Raw genomic sequence first — 21,337 nt, forward strand, 5'->3', positions numbered from 1 at the left:
TTAAACAAATTCATTATTTTCAATAGTTAAAATAAAGAACGAGTTGAAATCTATTTCTTAATGTAAGTTGAATTTATATATATATATATATATATATAGCTCTTTGTAGGCTCAACTTTTTTTTTTTTAAATTAAAAAGTATGAAATAAATGAAGAGTGGATTGAGCTGCTCTTTAATAATTTATTTTTTATTTGTTTTGGTTTAATTTCTTCATTATAGAACCAAAAATTTTTTAGTGAAAAATATTTCAATAATTAGACTAGACGACCATGATAAGACGGCTGAAAGGAAACAATCTTTGACAAATATACAAAATCTGTGTAATTAATATAGGTGTTGTTACATGTAATCAATTATTTATGTTCACGATCTTCGCATGTAACAAGATCCTTGATATCACAAGCAAAGCGTGTGGTCCCCTCTCTCTCTCTCTCTCCCCCCCGTCTCTTTATTAGTACATTTAAAATTTTTAAAACCTTTTATTTGGTTTATTATAGTCTTAACTACCAATACCCTTATAATTAGAAAGGTGAAATCATATGGATATTTAAATATATATATATATATATATATATTATATAATGTACCATAATTAATAAAAAAGAGTAAATATATAATTTTTTTTTCTCGGTGAATGTCATAGTCGCGTGTGTTGATTATTATTTTTATAAATTATATACATTGGATAAAATAATAAAATCTAGAAAAATCTAATAATTTATTCATCATGATGATATTACAAAATCATCTAATTGATGATAACAAATTCCAGGTTATGATGTGACTTAAAAGGAGGCAATAAATTAAAAATATTATTTTGTCTGTATTGGTGATCGAATAATATAAATGGCTATTTCCCACCTAATACCGATATTCGCAATTCCACCATCCAGACTTGGTGGAGAGGATATGCTGTTAATCAACCATCAACCGGCCATTAGCAAAAAATAAAATAATAATAATACAGTTCTACCTTTTGTTTAGAAATAGCAATATTTGATAGAAATGTTATCAATTTATTTGGACAAATTGAGGATTGAACCAATTTATATCTAATTCAAAAATTATGAACCTAATCATTAGTTCTAAAGGCTAAAAAAATAAATGGTAAAATCTTACAAGTCAAAGATACAAAAGTGTAATTAACCTTCTTATAATAAACAATCATATCGGCCAATATTTATCTGAATTAGGATTCTCTGTTTGTGTTTTCCAATGCTTGTTTATATACGTGGTTTTTATCACAATCATTCACTTGAAAATTATTTAATCGAATGGCAAAAATATATAACACATCATTCAATGTCAACATGACATTAACATGATCATTAAAGCCTCATGTGTAATACACACGAGTCATTTTTTTTTATTTTTTTTTTGGAAATTTTTTTTTTCCTTTTGGCTAAATTCGGTCCCTAATGCAAGTGGAAGAAAACAACTTCTATCTACACAGAATCAGCGAGAAGAAGCTACTAGTAATCAATGGAGGAAAAGAAAGTAGAAGTTGGAAATATTCATCATAACCATTTATTTGAAAACCATCTAATGCAATGGCGAAGAAATATAACAGATTATTATTTAATATACCACATGACATTAACAACATCATTAAAGCCTCGTGTGCAATAAACATGAGTCTTTTTTTTTGGGAATTTTCTTTTATGTCTAAATTCGATCTCCAAAGCAAGTGGAAGAAAACAACTACACGGAATTAGGAAATGGAGGTCTAGAAAGTAGAAGTTAGAATTTTTCCCTTTTCTCTAAATTCATCTTCCAATGCAAGTGGAAGAAAACCACTTCTACATAGAATCAAGAAAAAGAAGCTATTCGTAACCAATGGAGGAAAAGAAGGGGAATTTGGCACAATACACCTGTTTGAAAGGCCTTAATGAAATCTACCCATTCTATTTCCATCTTTTTTTGTTGTACCTTCCTATTTTTAAATATTTCTAAATTATCATTTTTAAATATCAAAAGAAAAAATGAAAATGAAAAGCTATTTTGTTTTTTCCGCCTAATGGAGCACGAAGAAGAAGAGAAAGGGAAAGTGAGAGAGAATGGCGAAGTGGCTTGGGACGACCAGGGATGTAACACCCTGTCCCAAAGTACAATGGAAATTTTCCAACTTGACCGTTGATTGTTGACTTTGACTTTGACCGTTGATTGAAGGAGTCAAAAGTTGATTTTTTGATTCGGATGGAATTCTAGGTTGACTAAGGTACCGTTACAAAGTACACATTAGCACGAGTTCGTAGACTAGTAGCACGTTGAAAACGGAGCTACGGTTTGAAAGTTATGAGCAAAACAAGTTGGGGTCCAAACTGTCCAAGGGTGCCAGAGTTGACTTTTTATTTATGGTGAAATGAGCTTTGACTCATACATGGTTGTGAAGTACTAGTTGATATGAGTCTGTAAACTAGCGGCACGTCCGATTTGGACATGTGGTTTGAAAGTTATGGACCTGTAGAGTTTTTCAAATACTGTATTATTTTAATATTATTTTTAAACGTGTAACGATGTGCCACATGTGACTTAACAAATGTGACCATGTGTCACCATATTGAAATGCCACATGTCAACCATGCTTAATATCATATTATTTTATTATTGTTATTTTATATAATAATATTATTTTTTAATATTATTTAATTATTTATTTTATTTTATTTTTCTTTTTCTTTTTCTTTTTCTTTTTTTTTTCTTCTCCCCACGTGGGGAAAAAAGGGGGGGGGGGGGGGGACACGGGGGGAATTTCTTTTTTTTTCTTCTTCTTCTTCTTCCTTCTTCTTCTTTCCTCTTCCTTTCCTTTCCTTTCTCCCTCCCTCTCGGCCTCACCGTTTTTGTTCTCACCATCCACCACAAGCCACACGCGCTGGCCACCGTCCAAGACCACACGCCGGCTAGCTCACCAGCCAAATTTTGCGGCCGGCGACGCGCCCAGATCGGGCCGGTGAAGTCGGCGGCGGCGAGTTTAAATTTTCCTGCGATTCTGCTATATTCCGGCCAACCCAGTCCAAATTGCCACCCTTTTCTCCTTATTTTGGGTCTTCTAATCCCAAATATGGCCTCCAATTTCCAAAATTCGAAGCGGTTTGCGAGATACGAGGAATTGAATCTCGGCCGAATCTTTCCGGCCAAATTCCGGCCACCGCCGGTCGAATTGAGCTCAATGGAGGTTGGTAATGTGATCCTCATCTCACAAGATTTCCATAAACATATAATTTGTCAATTTTGGTTAACGTTCGTGATAGACCCCCCGGGTACCGGATATTATTTACCCGAATAAAATATTAATTTATTTGACTGTGTGTGAATTGTGTTCTAGGAGCACGGGTGAGTCGTGAAATTGATCCCATGGAGGATCTTAGGTTAATTGCGTGCTCCAGGTGAGTGACCCACCTTTAAAAATATTTTTGTCACTTAAAAATATTTTTGTCAATTAATTATATTTAATTGGTGTTTAATTGATATTTGAATTATGCTCATGTGGTGCAATTTAATTATGATTTTATTATGATTTAATTTTATTTATTATGCATGAGCAAGGTATTTTCAGTAATAAATTGTATGTGGTTTTAATATTATTTTTGGGCATAATTGGTTTAAATATTTTGAGAAATATTTGTTTAAATTGGTGGTTTAATTTTTATAATTATGCCCGTGGTATATTATTTGTTGAACCTCGTGTTACGAGAAAAATTATTGTTTTATTGTTATCGATGTTTTCGTACCAGGTTTGTTAAAGAAAAATATGTGGGATGGTAAATGTGAAAATTGGTATATTTCCCACGGTAATTTTGGAAAAACGGTACGGTTATAATTAATTTAGTAATTATTTTAGATGCACTCATACAGTATTGGTGTTTCGGTGTATATGTGGTTAGCGTGCAAGTCTTATGTCTCCCGTGAGTTGCCATTGGACCGAGGGCAGGCAAGTTTGATATTGGACACAGTCGCCCCCCTCCTTGGCCGGGATGGCGGTTTCAGCAGCGGTACTGTCGGGACGCCGAAGTGTCGTTTGCAAGTTTCTCTCTTTAATCTCCCCGCCAGTCGGTGCTCGGGACGCTGAGTATCGGAGGGCATCACTGGTATATGGTGTGGTGCGTCAAGTACAAATTTTTCGGATAAAAATTTCAAACCCCAAAGAGTACAAAAATTATTTATTATAATTTATTACATTTTATTTATATTTGGGGTATTTATTTATTTGTTGTTTATTAAATTATTTGATCCCTTGGTTTTCGGGAAATACGAATATCGGGTTTTGTGAAAATGTTTTAAAAGGGGAACATTTCCAAAGGAGTGAATAGTGAGGGTTTTGAGAGAAAGTATTACTTCAATTGTTATTATTATTTATTTATTTAATTGTTGATATTAATTAAATTCCTTTCATTGTTATATTATTAATATCAAAGGTGTACAGTAGATAGGGTCACTCACTGAGATGATTAGCATCTTATATTTTTAAATTCCGTTCCCCTAGGTCTAGGTTGGGAGACGTTGATCGTCCGAGGCGAGCCCGATGTCTCAGTTCGTTGCCGAAAGTCCAAGAAGTATTTCTTCCCTTTTTCCTCTCCATCTTGTATTACTTCTTATCTGTCATCGTATTAATTCCAGATTTATTTGTATAATGCTCTGTATACTGTATTGGACATTTAGTTATTAATTATGCACTAGATTGCTGTTATTCTTTTGGAGTGCTGTAAATTTGTGGAATCAATTTGTAGTAATGTGGGAGGAATAAGGGGATGAATATAGAAGTGTGTTTTCAGTGCAGGAAATTTTTGGTTAGTCCTATCCTTAGGGGAGGTGCTGCCGGATTTTCCGTTGGAAGGTTCGGTGGTATTTCCCTGGGATCAGGGCTTGTCTAGGGTTCCGGTGAGGAATTTTGGACGGGTCCTGACAAGGGAATTGTTCAGGAGAAGGGACGAGTGGAGGAAGGAAGAATTCAGCTTTGCTGTGCCCTTCCCAGTCTTGACCTCGGAGTCACTGCCTTTGACATCTACTTGGTCGGCGAGTAGGTCTACAACAAACTCCTTGCTTGTTCCTCCTCCTCCTCTTCTTCTTCTTCTTCTTCTTCTTCTCACCACTCTTCTCGTTCCTCTGCTTCTCACTAACTCTTCCCATATATCCATCTCACATAATAATCTTGAAAGAGGTTGCCCATGTGTATGGTTGATAGAGAAGAATATAGGTTTTCTAGTTTTATAGGGTTTCTTATGTTCTCAAGACTGGAATCTTTATTAAATTCCACAAATTAATAATTTTATTTCTACAAGGATGAGAAAGTACATTGCTATGCTCATCCACATTTATGTTTGTGTTGGGAGTTTGCATTTTTTTTTTCCCTCTTTTTTTTTTTTTTTTAGGTTTTAGCCTTTGTTATGTAATCATATCATAAGCATAAAAACCTTAAAAGGCTAATTTTCTTCTTTTACTAAATCTCAATGCAGTTCCACAAATTTCTTGAGACAAGTCTAGTGACTTTGTCATTACCTCCACATTTTGGAGCATTTTTTAGCGATGGTGATATACCCAGAACTCCTAGGACCCTTGCCATTACAGCTCTTGTCTTTGGTAATATTTGATTTAGCTATTTTTCCAACTTAACTGGCTGCATCTATATTTTGTTAAACCTTTACTTTTATCTGCAATTTTGAATCTTCATTTGCATTGAGTGTTATGGGGTTCTTGATCATGCATATATCATTGGTGGCTACAAATACCACAACTATTGAGGTAATATTTCTTGCTTACCTTTATGTGTTTATTTTTTGAACTAAGAGTTTTTCTCATGCTTGCTTAAGTCACCTCAATGCCAGTTCCACCATGTAGCTAAATCTTAATACTAAATTTACAATACTAAGAGAATTAACTGAAATCTCTCCCCAAGTCACCAATACAAGTTGGCCTGCATTACCTAATAAAAAGTTAACCAATATTCATATATTTTAACATATGTCATATGACAGGATCCACCCCGGGAATCCTCCCAGGACCTCCCGCCTAGTGAACTCCCACTGGACAATCCCTAGAAAATATCCAATGGAACCTCACTGTAAAACGTAGATAATCAAACACCAGCATTAACATTAATATTAATACCTCAATATATATATATATATATATAAGTCCACAACCGGCCTACTGTACTACAGGGCATAACTACACACATGAGTACCATGGTCTCTACTGAGACCCATAATTAAAATCAGAGCATTCCAAGAGTGTCAACAAAGTCTATGAGTACAAATAAGTAATAAAGGTGAAGAAAGGATAAATATGGCTGCTGTAGTGGAAGGAAACAAGCAATAAGCTATGCACGAAGTAGACTGCTACTAGCTGCCTGGGCCTAGGGAACGAATTTAAAACAATAAAACGTGAGATAAAGAAATCTCAGTGAGTGGCCTAGTATAATAGAAAAATAATGATTTATTTCTAAAAAATCTTTCTCTCAAGACCTCTCATTCCACTCGTTGAAAAGTTCCCCGTTTAAAAATCATTTCACAAAACCCAAACTTATACCCCAATTAATATAAAAAAAAATCGATGCTCAAAAGTATGAATGAACGATCATTGTAATATTATGAAATGTCTCAAATCTAGATGTAAACATTAGAGCATAAACTATAATAAATACAGTTCTACCAAATAAATATGAAAATGCAGAAATCACCACAATATTTGTAAATCAACAATATATACAAACATATACAATGTACCATACGATGTACCAATCTGTAAACCGTGGGATACACCCACCTCACGACCCTTAATATATGAATGGTGTCGTGGAAATAATAAATAACCATCGGGACGTACCCAACCTCACAGTCCGTGGCAATAATAAACCGTTGGATGATACCAAACTCACAGCACCGTGGTAATAATAATAAATCGTCAGATAAACCCGAGTCCGTGGTAATAATAGATAACCGTTGGATGAAACCAACCTCACGGCACCGTGGTAAACCCAGCGCGCGGTAATATAATATAATATAATACTGATCTATGGTATTGGCATTACATGGTACATCAATTTAAAAATAACCAATACAGTATACATGAAACAATCTTGTAAGATTATATATATACTTTTCCAAACGATACTGTATCATAAATCATAATTTAACATTTAAACTTCCACCGCTTAATTAAATACTTTAAAATCTCAAAACATCATTTCATACGAAAACCAGAAATACCATAGTGAAATATATTCACCATAAACCAATTTTAAGCACATAAATTATAAAATATTTGATCATGCTTAAAATCATATGATTTTCAATCTGGTTTCTCAAACCAAATAGTTTCCAAAATGATTAAAAATCTTAATTTAATTACCAAAATATTTAAATACCACAAGTCCATTTATGGACCCATTAAAATTGAAAATCACTTAAAATATTATCAAAAGTCATATAAAATGATAACACATATATGTGAAAGCAAATATTTATATATGCATAAAACAACATTTCAATCAAATGATATATATGTAAAATATTTAAACCACATATATACTATACTATATACCTAAATCATTTAAAAATGATATAACCATTTACAGTACTGTAGATGCTCATGCCTGCTCCTCTACAGGATTGCCTCCAGACTCAACTCGAATGCCTGTAATAACAACTAAACCAGAGACACTTGTATAACTCAAATGTCTCAAAATGATTTACAGTACTACAAAATTGCATAAATTTGACACCGGGCAGTCCAATTATATCGAGTGTCCTTAGGATCCGGTACCCAAAATTGGAAATTTTTACCCGAAGCCTAATATTTCAAAATCGAACCACCTAATGGGTCCTAATAATATCTAATTTCACTAATTCAACTTCAATTTTAACTAATTTGACTAATTTTGTCCCAACACAGTCCCCAACTTATCCGAAAATTAACTAATTGATCCAAAAATGGAAAAATTATCAAACGACCTTCAAAATTCACAAAATTTATATTGACGGAAAGCCCAAGAGACAAGGAACTCATCAGTATGCTCACCATGGTCCAAAGTTTCCTTCGGTGGCCGAAAAACACTGTTGAAGCATTGGTCGAACTTCTTGTTGTCGGATCTTTCAAACGGTGAGGAATCTGGACAAAATAACCATAGAAATGAGCTCAGAGGGGTTGAAAATAGTGGAAAAGGTGTATGGGTTGGCCTGAAATGGCCAAAAAATAAGAAAATCTAGTGACCCACCTCGCCGGCCGCCGCGGACTTTGCCGGCCCGATCTGGGCGCGTCCGATCGCTTCTTGCCGTGAAATTTCACGGCTGAGCTCACCTTCAAGAGACATTCCTAAGTGGCTAGCGCGTGTAAGTGGTGGTTGGCCAGAAATGGGCAAAACGGCAGTGACCCGGTTCGACGGTAAATGGGTCGAAACAACCCAATTTGGACCCACGGATCTGAGGAGAGAATTTCTCAGGTTTTGGGAAAAACAATGGATATTTTAGGGTTTGTTTCCTATTTGAATCGCTTACCTAGGCTTATATAAAGCGTTGGGTCACTAATAGATAAAAACTGGGGACTGGCTTGGACACTGATTTAAAACTTATGCTTAAAACTTCTCAGAACCATAACTTTTTATCCATAACTCAGAATTTGGCATGCCGCTAGTCTATGAACTCGTATCGACGAGATCTACACAATAGTACCTTGGTCAAACAAAAAATATTGGCTATTGAAAAAGTCAACTTGAACCCATATATTGTTCACTTGGTCAAACTTAGTCAATTTGGTCAAACTTGTTTAATCATGTATATTTTTTTGGTACGGGGTGTTACATCATACCTCTTGGTTTATGAGCATATAATGCCCTTGCTTGTGAGTAAATAGTTTGCATTTTGAATTTGGGTGCTTGTCATATCTTATCATGTGATCAGGCTTATGAGAAGAAAACCACCCCAAAATGGCGCTATGACATGGGTCGAAAGAAGAACTTTGCGCAGGTGAATAGACTAGAAACATTCCAAACTTTTATTTTCTTCAATAGTTTTCTTCATTGCTTGGATATTTTCTTGGTCTACTTCTTTTTGTTTTCATGTGCCATGCTTCTAGTGGGATTGATTGCATTCGTAACCATTAAACTATAATTTTGTATATGCATTTGTCATGTGTTCTGGATAGACAAGCGGTATTGATTCATCCTCGCATATTCAGAAGAAGATTTGCAGAGGATGCCAGCATTTAAGGGTCTTGAATATCCATCAAATCCTAATTTTGATTCGCAAGAGTTCTGAGAACCATCAATACGATATGTCTTAAACACACAAATTTTCCTCGTAACACTTGATTTGAGGCCCCATAACATGTTTCTTTATTGCCGTAACTGATTCAATAGCTTACTACACTTGGAGTAAACATGGGCATCTTCTCCTAAACATATGGTGGAGAGAGAGAGAGAGAGAGTGGGAGGGGGGGGGGGGAGAGAGAGAGAGAGAGAGAGAAGGGGGGCATTGTACAAGCATGCACCAAGAGGAAGATGTGTAGGTAGCAAAGTAATGGGAATGGATTGATAGGTTGGTGTTACTTTCATGTTTTAACATATATATATATATATATATATATATGTAGGGAACTTGGTCACTATTGTGGAAATGCAGCCTTTTTATCATGTGGTGGTATGCTAATGTGCTTAGTGTGGATGGGGAATATAGAATCAATCACAACCAGTTTTCTTCACTCTCACTTCGTTCACTACGATATTTTGCTACTTTGCAATTACCCTTCTCTTTACGGTGTATGTTGTTCCGAAGTTCATCCGTAAACTAAAAGAAGGGTCCTATTTTCTATTTTTAGTTGTACAATATCATCCAGATATTTTGGCTCAATTTTTCAAAGAAGGGTACTATTTTCAAAAGGGAGCTTCATCTTTCAATTGATATAGTTATTTTGCTTTTGGATGCTGTTGCCTTTTATATGTAAAAAGCAAATAATTTATAAGAATCTAACTATTGTATGATGTTCTTTATCATTACCTAAGTTGCACTAAACAATCTCTAAGGTGTCATATATAATATCAAAATTATTTTAATAAAATATTAAGTTTTACATTAATGGATGACATTAGTAATTTTTCCAGCAAGCTTGTTAAAATTTGAAAAAATTACCAACGGCTCCCATCGGTAACATTGATAGGCCCTTTAGTAATTAAGAAAATACAAATTTTCTTTTTGTTTGTTAATGGATTAATGTGTTTTCTTTTTTTTTTTTATGTTTTTTCATCATTACTTAAGTTGCACTTAACAATTTCTATGGTATCATATATAATATAAAAATAAATATAATTAAATATGGAGTTTTATAAAATAAAATAAAAAGATAAATTGAAAAATTACCAAAGGGCCCATTGATAATACCGATGGATGCTGTCAGTAATTTTTCCATATGTTTTTTTCAGCAAGCTTGTTAAAATCTGGAAAAGTTACCAATGGCCCCATCGGTAATACCGATAGGTCCTTCGATAATTATGAAAATACAAATTTTATTATTTGTTTGTTAACAGATTATTGTGTTTTTTTTCTTATGGTTTTTATCATTATTTAAGTTGCACTCAATAAATTCTATGGTATCATACATAATATAAAAATAATTGTAATAAATTATGGAGTTTTATATTAAAAAATTAACATGAAAAATTACCAAAGGGCCCGTCGATAGTACTAATGGCTGCTGTTGATTATTTTTCTAGTAAACTTATCAAAATCTGAAAAAATTACCAATGATCCCCATCAATAATACCAATGGGCCCTTTGGTAATTATGAATATTTAAATTTTCTTTTTCATTTGTTAATGGATTATTGTGTTTTCTTTTTTTCTTATGTTTTTTATCATTATCTAAGTTGCACTCAACAAGTTTTATGGTGTCACACATAATATAAAAATAATTGTATTAAATTATGGAGTTTTATATCAAATAAATTTTCTTGAAAAAGTATCAAAGGGTCATTGGTAATACTAATGGGTGCTGTCGGTAATTTTTCCGGCAAGCTTGTCAAAATCCCGAAAAAATAGTGATGGTCCAGATCATAAATCGCATTGAGGAAATACATAGATGCAATTTATATTGCTAATAACCGATAAATTGCAAAATAACTTTGAATAAAAATTTACTTTTGTAATACACATAAAGAAATAGTACTTTAAATTAAATAGTAATTTCGATAACATCACCACTATTCAAAACTAATGTGAATAGATATATACATATGTTTTCTATATATCTATACACAACTTCTCGAAGAATTTGGATAATCCGCTTAAGAATGCATTACTCGTCAAAGTCTATTACACTTACTCAAAGACTATGATATCTGTCTGAGGGCTACAATACTCGTCCAATCCAAAAGTTGCAATACCTCCAAATCCATTAAGTTATCTATTTGGACAAATACGACAATTGTGCGGCCGACAACAACAACAACAGCAACAATAGTAATAGTAATCATTATCATAAATAAGTAAAATAGAACTAAAACTGATAAATACATTACATACTTTGTACACTTGTAGCGGAGATACATCAAATATACAATATAGTACACTAATGCACAGTCCTATAATAGAAGTTGTCCATAGCTAGACCACTATTAATACGGCTAGGAATGGTTGCCTATAATGGCCGTCCAACCTGCTGATCTTGAAGGTAGCAGAAATAAGATTTTAATTTGTTCATGAACCAAGCAAGATCGTGGCCCCAGTACGGTATAATATGCTATAGCATAACATAATATATATTCATGATACTTTGTACGATATACCAGTGCTGTCAAATGATGTTTGGCGTCCCAAACACCACTTAACAGACGAAGAGGGAAGAAAAGAACCTACAAGTAGCCCCATTAGCATCCTAATAGTCCCAATGCTACATAATTTACCATCCTACAGTCAAGAGGAGTGATTAATGGATCATCATCATAAAAATATCTGTCTACCTTCGCTCACTTTAGCATTCATGATGGCTAAATCTGCAGTCATTCGGCTATGGGAAGGGTGACTGATATTATCATTACTAAATACTTATCTACCCTTACTTACCACAACTCACAAAGAACAATTAAATATAACCTATACATTAATTCATAATATAATAATACAAAACACCAATACTTTCAATACCAATTAAGTGGGATTTTCATAAACAAAAGTAATTCATATTTTAATTGAGACATTAAATGTTTAAAAGCGTTTATTTTAGGGTTTTTAATTAATTGAATACCTATACGTTTCTTTATAAATTGCTAGTGGACCAATTGCTCACCGTTAAATAAAAGCACTTACCAAAATAAATAAATAAATAAATAAAATAAAAATAAATATACAAAAATACACTAACTTCCAAGCAAAACCTAAAAAATGTATGGCAGCTAACTTTTCAAAGTAATTTCATCCCATCATTAACTAAAAATAAAATCAAATCAAATAAGTTAGGGGCGTGACGTGTCATACCTTTGTCGCTAGGATATCCAAACATACAATTACATGGAGCATGAAAATTGCATGAAGATGTCCAAAGCAAGCAAATTAATTAACTCACTCACAACATTGTTGCATATATCAATCACATTATTTTGGTAGATAGCACCAAAGATGATAATTATACTATATATACATTAATTAATTAGCCCATACATATTCACAATATAACTTTATCAAAAAGTTGTAGATAATTAAAAACCAATATTGCTATAGCGCCAAATTTTTAATATAACACGGTTGCAATTAGTATGGGTCACATGTTTGGGTTTCTAATGATTTTCTTCCTTGTAGCTCCTTCTGTATTAGCCATAGCTGCTAAACATGACCAATTGGCAGAGTCTGGTTGCCAACCGGTGTTCGACGATTTCCCTTATTGTATGGAGTTCCTGGTGGGAGTGAAACCGGAACCTCCACCGGAGTGCTGTATACACGTGTGGAAATTGAACCGATTAGCGAAACACGGTATGGGTCCGGGGAGGATCTGCTGGTGCATAGAATGTATGGTGAGGGATGTTAAGCCTGAGTTGATGGCTTCCCGCATCGATGCTCTTCCTATCTTTTGCCGTACCCATCTTAGCTTTCCCATTTCGGTTCACATGGATTGCTCCAAGTAATTTACTCTCTTTATTACCAATTAGTTAAATAATTAATCAATTGAGTTACTAATTTAAGTTCATCTTGCTTTATTGTGATCTGCAGCCTGCATGGTTTTGATTAAGAATCAACTAATTATTAGCTACACGGTCCATGGAGTACTCAATGAGAGTTGGGATATTGCTAGCTACTATATTAATTTTATGAAGTTGGGAATATCATATTATAGTTTTTCACTAAAATAAAATATTAGAAAGTAATACAGGTTCTCTTTTCCTCAGCGAGGAACCATAGATTGTAACAATTATCAAGTCGTATGAAATCCATTTATTTCATATTATAGATCTTTTGTAGATCAACTAATTAAGTCATAAAGTGAATGTTTTCTTAAATAATGATCTGCGTTTAGTAAGCAAAACAATGTTTTCTTGAATTATTACTATTTATTTATCAATCCTCTAATATCTTGAATCATCAGGGCTTGATCGGTAGATATATTCTCATGAATTGCATCAATAATCATCATAATTATTTGTTAAAATTAAATATAACTAAATAATTCACCCAAGTGACAACTATACATATTCAATGTTGAAAAAGATAATAATAACTTGTTCTCAAAATAAAGATTTTTTTCTTTTTTATTTTTTTGGAAAAAGTTTTCAAAATAAATTTGTATAAGCTTTTTCTTGAATATACAAAGACTTGGCTCATATTTAACTTCGTGAAAATCTTGTTTCTTTATGCATGGTAGTATTACTTGTATGTAACTCCAAATTAGTTACTCTTAAGTGAAAAGTTTAAAATTTTCAATTATATATGTGGAATTAGGTAATTAATTTCTATGATGTTAAAGGAAAAATAATATATATATATATATATTAAATATCCCAAAATAAATGTTGTATTTTAAAAAATGAGAGATCTATCGGTAATTCATGTGCCCACCGGTTGTGTAAATCATATTAATTCTTTTATTTAACAAGACATTGATTAATTCACAAAATACTAAGTATACAAACTAAAAAAAGTTGACATCTGAAACCTGAAAGTAAAGATGCCCAGTTTATTTGATAAAATAAAATTAAGTATTCACTAATGTGTAATCTCGTCAACAAGAATCTTCTCCCTCTATGCTATTTTATCAAATCCAATGTCGATTTGATATGAATGCTACTAATAAAAAAAGAGGTTGATGTTTTATGAAAAGTGGGAGTATAACTGTCTAAGATATGTTAAATTGAAATATTAAAATAATGAAATTTTCAAAATAAAATTAATAATAATATTTATTTATATCAAATCAAATAATAAAAATTAAACCAGATATTCGAATTAGAGATAGGAGATACCTATTAATATTAAAAATTTTAAATCTTCAAATAGGAATTAAACCCATATACCAATTGGGTATGAAAACGTCCTGTAGTCAAAGATAAAATAATAATAATAAAAATTATAAAAAAAAAAAAAAAAAAAGAGGAGCATTACATAATAGTACTAAAAATCAAATGCCGCAGCGGGACGTTTTCTGTCTCGGCCATCGATTCCTTTTGAACAACATGCTTGCAAAGTGGATTACAGGTCGGGCGGGCCTAAAGTTTTGGTTAAACAAAATCCGGTTTGCAAGGCCGATAAATTGGACTACAGAATTTAATAAGTTAATTATTTAAGGTTGTTTAGACTTTAGAAGGGCAAGGATTGGGTTTTATTTGCATGTAATTTCATGTGTCTACTCTAGTGCTATTTACTATGCTCTTTGGAAGAAAAATATTGTGTACTTTCACAATTATATGAAATTTACCAAATACCTCTAACAAGAAAATTCCCTCCGTTTTGAATTTTTGTTTTGTTTTGATTTCTACTTTCTCTGCAGTTCCGAGTCCACACCCACACAAAAAAATTCTCTCTGTTTTGATTTTTTTTCTTTTTCTTCCCTCACTCCTCACATTCATACTTTTGAAGTGTAGTGCGTAAATCACGCCCTCTCCTTCTTGTGATTTAAAAATTTATTGTAATCCTGACCAATAAATTAATAAATAAAACACAAACACCTAGTGCTTTTTCTTGTTTTTATTTTTTCAAATATAATAAATTTATAATAAGGAGATAATTTAGATTACATTAAAATTAATTAGTTAAATTTGAAAAAAAAAAATTCCGTGTCTTTACGCCCTTCTTAATTTGGTTTTTAAGTTACTTTTTCTTAAAAAAAAATAAAAATCATAAATTGTTTCATTTTATTTTTTTGTTACCTTAATTTTCTTTAAAAATAATTTTCATTAAATGGTTCAAAATCCTATTTTATTAAAATGTACTTTACAAAGCAGTGGAGTGATTGGTTACATATAATTAAAAAAAGGCTTTAAAAATTAATGAGAGTTATTATATATATATATATATATATATATATTTATTTATTTATTTTGATCGAGTTATTTTTTATATGTTAATAGTTTAATTAATGCACTAGGTGCTTCTTTTTTCTTATCCTACTATACTTATTTAAAGAAGCACGGGCCATAATGTTTGTTCTAAAAACACTTCTTTATTTATGTGCTAAATGTGTAACTAGATTTTCTTCTTTTTTCTTTTTTTCTTTTTTTCTTTTTTTCTTTTTTTCTTTTTTTCTTTTTTTTATTGATAACATTATTATAGCTCCAGATAGATTTTCAAACTTAGTTCAGATAGTAGATTTTATGACTGTTCAAATTCCATTCAACCTTACTAAATTTTGAAATCTTTTATTTAAGATTAATTTGACTCGTTCATCAAAAATTCAAATTTAATTCAGCTTAATTCATTCAACTACAAAAATCTAAAAGTTTGAATATTTCATAGTATTTAATTTTTATTTTAACACTAAATTATTAATAAATTTCATTTATTCTATTAATTTATTTGAATAAAATTAAAAAGTTTATCAAATTAAATATAAAAATATTGTTTTTGTATTATAAATATTTAGTATGCTTAAATTAATAAAATAATTTTTATTATTAATTGTGATTCTTTATAAAGATTTTTAAAGATTTTTGCTTCTGGGTCAGTGTTCTTTATAATAAAAAATTAGAGTAATTTTGTGTTTTTTTTGGGGCCTGAGTAATTTTTTTTTTTTTTATCATTTATAAGAATTTTTCCATTTATTTCGAGCTAAATGTAAATGGTGTACCAACAAAAATAAAATTACTTAACCTGAGTAATTTTTTAATATTAAAAAAAAAAAAGGAATGTGAGCATAACGGTATAAGATATGTTAAATAAAAGATATTAAAATAATTACATTTTTAAAATAGAATTAAAAACAATATTTTTGTCAAGTCAAATACTGAAATTGTAAAGGAGTGAGTGAATACTGAACAAGCCTCCTTTAAAATAACACCCAATCAAAAAAATCTAAAAATATGAAATTCCTCTTTGTTTTTCTAAACCATAAATGTTAGACTTCTATAGAACTTTTTTTAAAATTTTTATTTTTATTTTTTTTTGTGATAAAAGACAACTTCTATTGAACTTGAAAAACCCTTCGAAAAGGAAAGTTTGAACCTGTTTGGGAAAATAGAAACCCAATCCAATTCTTGCGCCGAAGGAAACGTTGGCGATCAATTTTATTTTTGTGTATATATATGTAAACAATGTCTCTCTAAACAAATTAAACAATTCACATAGCAGAAGAAATAAATTAATACTGAGATAAAGAAGATCGACCAACAAGAATTCAAGAAAATATTCGCAGAAGCAGAGAGAGACATGGATCCGAGAAAAGTTTATGTCGAACATCAATTTGTGGTGGCTTAATTTATTATTATTATTATTGTCATCCAAAAGTGGTACCCCGTTTAAAATGAATTTCTAATCCGCAAGCAAGACTCATATTTTCTACATATTTTGTTCTGTTGTACGCGTATAAACTTATCAAGGGGTAATTTTGTCCTTTTTTTGGCATCCTACTTGCTTGAGTTTGGCAGTGCGCACAAGTTGTTTGATAAATTGCTCCATTTGGTTTTTAATCGCTTATTGATTACTACAATATTAATATCATAATTTCAACATTTTGAATTCCTATATATCATAAAAGCAAGAGCCTCACCAAATTATCCAAATCTATGGATGAAGAACCATGTGGAGCGGTAGCCTCATGGGCTAGTCTCTTCCACTCCATTACATTCCTTTTCATTGTCTTACCCTTCTCTCCCTCCATCAACTCTCTCACAAGCTTCTCAACTTCCTTTCCTTTCACATCATTGTCTATCTCCATGCCAATCCCCCATTCCTTGCAAGCGTATCGACAATTTGTTGTTTGGTCACCAAAGAATGGCCAACACAGCATTGGAACACCAGAAGACAAACTCTCAATTGTTGAATTCCAACCACTGTGTGTTAAGAATCCTCCAATTGATGGATGATTCAGGAGCTCCTCCTGTGGGCACCAACTTGCTATTAGACCTTTTCCTTTGATCTTTTCGGCAAATTCAGGTGGCAAAACAGCTGACTCACCCACAACCAGATTAGGCCTAATCACCCACAAGAAAAAGTGCTTGCTTTCTGCAAGTCCCATGCCAAATTCAACCAATTGTTTTGGTGTTATCACTGTTACGCTACCGAAATTCACATACACCACTGAGTTTGGTGGCTTAGAATCTAGCCATTGGAGGCACTCACTGTCTTCCTTCCAAAGATTAGACGTGAAAAGCTTCATAGGGTGTTCCGGTATGCGATTCAGAAGGAGTTGGAGAGGACCAATTGCAAAAACATGTGGGTGCATAATAGAGAGAGCATCCAAGACATGTTTCTCCAAGTCATAAAAAGTTTGAACTATAACTGCTGAAGCTTTATTAGCTCTATCAGCCACTTCCATGTTAAAGTCAAACAGGACATGATCATGAACATTTCTAAACGAACAAAAGCTTGGTAGATCTCTTAAGCGCATATCTTTCATTCCTGGAATCCAGTCTATAACCGTGTCTAATATCTCGTTCGTTACACTTCTTTCATCATCTGCAGCATAAAAAAGACAGGCAATAATTGAAAGAAAAGAAAACATATGCATACGGAGTTCCTTTTCTCCTAAGCTTCGGAGCCCATTCTATAATGGGTTTGAAAAAGAAATCATTGGAATGTTTCCACATAATTATTCCTATTTTTTTTTTTATGTCATTTATCACAACTTTATGTAAATTAAAAAATCACAATAAAAAATAATAAAATAATAAAAATAATAAAACTTGTCGAAGCCCATTTTAGTATGAACTCAGAAACCTAGGGGAAAATAATTGTATATATACATACATAATTTTGATAATATATTTATGAACTACACATAATTGGGCATCAGATGTCGTTAGTATTAAATTTTTTCTCACCTTTCCTTGGTGGAAGATTGAATTTCTCCATCAAAGCATGTAATTGTTTAATGGCCATGAAAGCACATGCTGGGATAGTGAAAAACAAGACAACAGGAATTCCCAATTCTTCTCCAGCTGTGATGGTGAAGGGCATGAAGCCGTCGGAAACAATTCGAGTGACTGGAGGACAAGTGTTTGAAATGGAGGATTCATTGAGTTTTCGGAGGAGGTCAGAAAATGGAGTCAAGAAGTTCTTCCTTATGGCTTCAATATTAGAAGAGGTGTCTCTGGTGGCTGCATGATCTGCATCTGAAGGAGGAGGGAGACCATCGGGAATGGTTTCGAATTGAAAGTCAGCCAAGCCATCAAGGGAATTAGGTCCTTGAGTTCGAAGAAAGCGATTGTGGATGAATTCCGTGTTGACAAAGGTTACGTGAAAACCTCTGTGGTGAAGGAGTTGTGCTAATTTAAGCATTGCCTTGATATGGCTTTGACCTGGTGATGGAACACACACAACATGAGGTTTCTGATCAGCTATGGCCTTGGAACCCATTTCTCTGTCTATGCAATTTATTGTAGTTTGCAGCCAAATTATACTTGCCAGGTATATGTATTTTGGACCTATATATATATATATATATATATATATATATATAACAATTTGAGAATCACGTTATTCTCACCGCATGTGAAATCTGACCCTGAAACGTTGATTGATATACACATTTATATTTATATAAATATATATTTATATATATATATATCCTTTTTTTTGGCAACCAAAAGGGTCATTCATGAAGAAGCGAAACAGGTACATATTTGAGGATGTCCAAGAGCCACGAAGGACCTTCTTCAACATCATTAGCAAAATTTAAAGCTAAACGGGTCATTCATTAACAAAAAGAAACAATTTACCAAATATATATATATATATATATTAAGAAGAAGAAACAAGTACATATTTGAGGATGTACAAGAGCGACGAATGACCTTCCCACACAAGATCATTAGCAAAATTTAAAGATTGTTTAGCAACTAATATATATAAATATATAGTAATACATCAAAAGAGAGGACGTAGGATTCTTTTAGATTAATGTATGGATCATTTTGAGGGTTATTTTAGACTTTTCAATCTTATCTCTCATAATAGACTTTTATTAATAAATATATATATATATATATATATATATATATATTTATATAATATCCTTTATAGATGCTTATTGAGAAGATATTTTGGCCACTGTGATGCATTTATTTTGTTAATTTTGTAAATTATTGGATGTTTAAAGGGTAATATTTATTGCTTTTCTATTTGTGGTCTCCACTTCTTCCCGTCCAAGTTTTATTTATAGCATTATTATTATTGTTGTTACTTTTATTATCACTACTTATTTAGTGCTAAATAAGTGTAAAAATTTACTTATGTTATCTTAGATATTAGAATTTTTTTATTTGCAATATGTTACATATCAATTAGTATCCTAATTGATCAAATATTCTAACTATCATTCTATTATAATTATTATTTTTATTTGGCATAAAAGGAAAATTATAATTTTGATGATTGTCGATTATTATCATTCTACAATTTTGGAGTTTCCAGTTCATTCAAGAAAAGATTCATTTCAACCAATTTCATGGATCATTTTAAAAGCTGTTTTAGTATCTATTTGGTATAATTTTTTTTTTATCAAAAATTCTACTTAAAGATTAAAGATTTTTTTTGTTAAAAAATAAATATATTTGACAAAAATCAACAAGTTTTCATTGGCCAAAAAAATTTTTTTAACTATATTAGAAAAATCCAAATTTTATATTTTTTTAAAAAAATTTTTTTAACTTATATAAAAATTTAATACAATTATTTTATCATATATAAAAATTTATTAAATATTTAATACAATTTTTTTATTTATAAATAAATATTTATTAATTTTTTAATAATAATTATTTATAAAAAATATCTTTTATATAAAATTTTACAAATTAAAAATTTATTTTTATCCGGTGTACCAAACCATTTTAGATTTTCAGTCTTTTCTCTCACGATTAGACTTTTATCCATGCTTGGAGTATCCTACATCGACTTAGGAGATATTTTTGTCTTTTTGTTATGATCCTTTTGGTAATTTTGTAAATTATTAGATGTTTAAGGGTAATATTTATTGTTTTCCTACATGTGGTCCCCACTATTATTATGAGTTTTAAGGGTAATATTTATTGTTTTCCTACATGTGGTCCCCACTATTATTATGAGTTTTAAGGATAATATTTATTGTTTTCTACATGTGGTCCCCACTATTATTATGATTTATTTTGTGCTAAACAAGTGTGAAAATTTACTTATTTTATCTTAAATATTAGTTTTTTATTTTATCATATTATTTAGTATCCTAATTGATCAAATAGTTTGATTATCATTCTAAATATTTATATTTATTTATTTATTTATTTTTATTTGACGTAACAGAAAAATTATAATCGTCACGATTGTCGATTACTATCATTCTACAATTTTGGAGTTCAAAGCTCATTCAAAAAAGGCAAAAAAAAAAATAAATAAATAAATAAAAGAGGAAAATTTATTATGCATTATATTTTATTTTTATTTTTACGTTATATTTTATTTTATCTCTATTATTTTAACCAAATAATAAAAATTAAATCACGTACATACATACTTTTTCCTTTTTTACATACTTTTTTCTTTTTCTTTTTCAAACTCTATTTACAATTTAAATGATTTTGAAACTGCTAAAAAAAATATATATATATTCTTTCTATGCTTATACTTGAATAATAAAATAAATACTATAATTCATAGTACATTATATGTGAGTACATGTTATAGTTTGTTTTACTTGAAAAAACTTATGTTTATTTGTATGATAAATCGAATGT

The 21,337-nt window shown here is 31.3% G+C and overlaps 2 protein-coding genes across 2 annotated transcripts; one reads left to right on the forward strand and one right to left on the reverse strand.

Annotated features, from left to right (window-relative positions):
- Nucleotides 1-12,614: 12,614 nt before the first annotated feature.
- On the forward strand, nucleotides 12,615-13,506 carry LOC107405263 (non-specific lipid-transfer protein 13). Its single transcript, XM_016012294.4, has 2 exons — nucleotides 12,615-13,101; nucleotides 13,191-13,506. Exons 1-2 carry the CDS (start codon nucleotides 12,740-12,742, stop codon nucleotides 13,207-13,209), a joined length of 381 nt encoding a protein of 126 aa, XP_015867780.1. The 5' UTR covers nucleotides 12,615-12,739; the 3' UTR covers nucleotides 13,210-13,506.
- A 3,557-nt stretch (nucleotides 13,507-17,063) lies between these two features.
- Nucleotides 17,064-19,050, reverse strand: LOC107405262 (7-deoxyloganetin glucosyltransferase). Its single transcript, XM_016012293.4, has 2 exons — nucleotides 18,449-19,050; nucleotides 17,064-18,083 (listed from the first exon to the last, which is right to left on the reverse strand). The coding sequence occupies exons 1-2, from the start codon at nucleotides 18,981-18,983 to the stop codon at nucleotides 17,155-17,157; spliced, it is 1,464 nt and encodes a 487-aa protein (XP_015867779.2). The 5' UTR covers nucleotides 18,984-19,050; the 3' UTR covers nucleotides 17,064-17,154.
- Nucleotides 19,051-21,337: the final 2,287 nt, after the last annotated feature.

The sequence above is a fragment of the Ziziphus jujuba genome, chromosome 4, assembly GCF_031755915.1.
Source record: "Ziziphus jujuba cultivar Dongzao chromosome 4, ASM3175591v1".
NCBI classification, from domain to species: Eukaryota; Viridiplantae; Streptophyta; class Magnoliopsida; order Rosales; family Rhamnaceae; genus Ziziphus; species Ziziphus jujuba.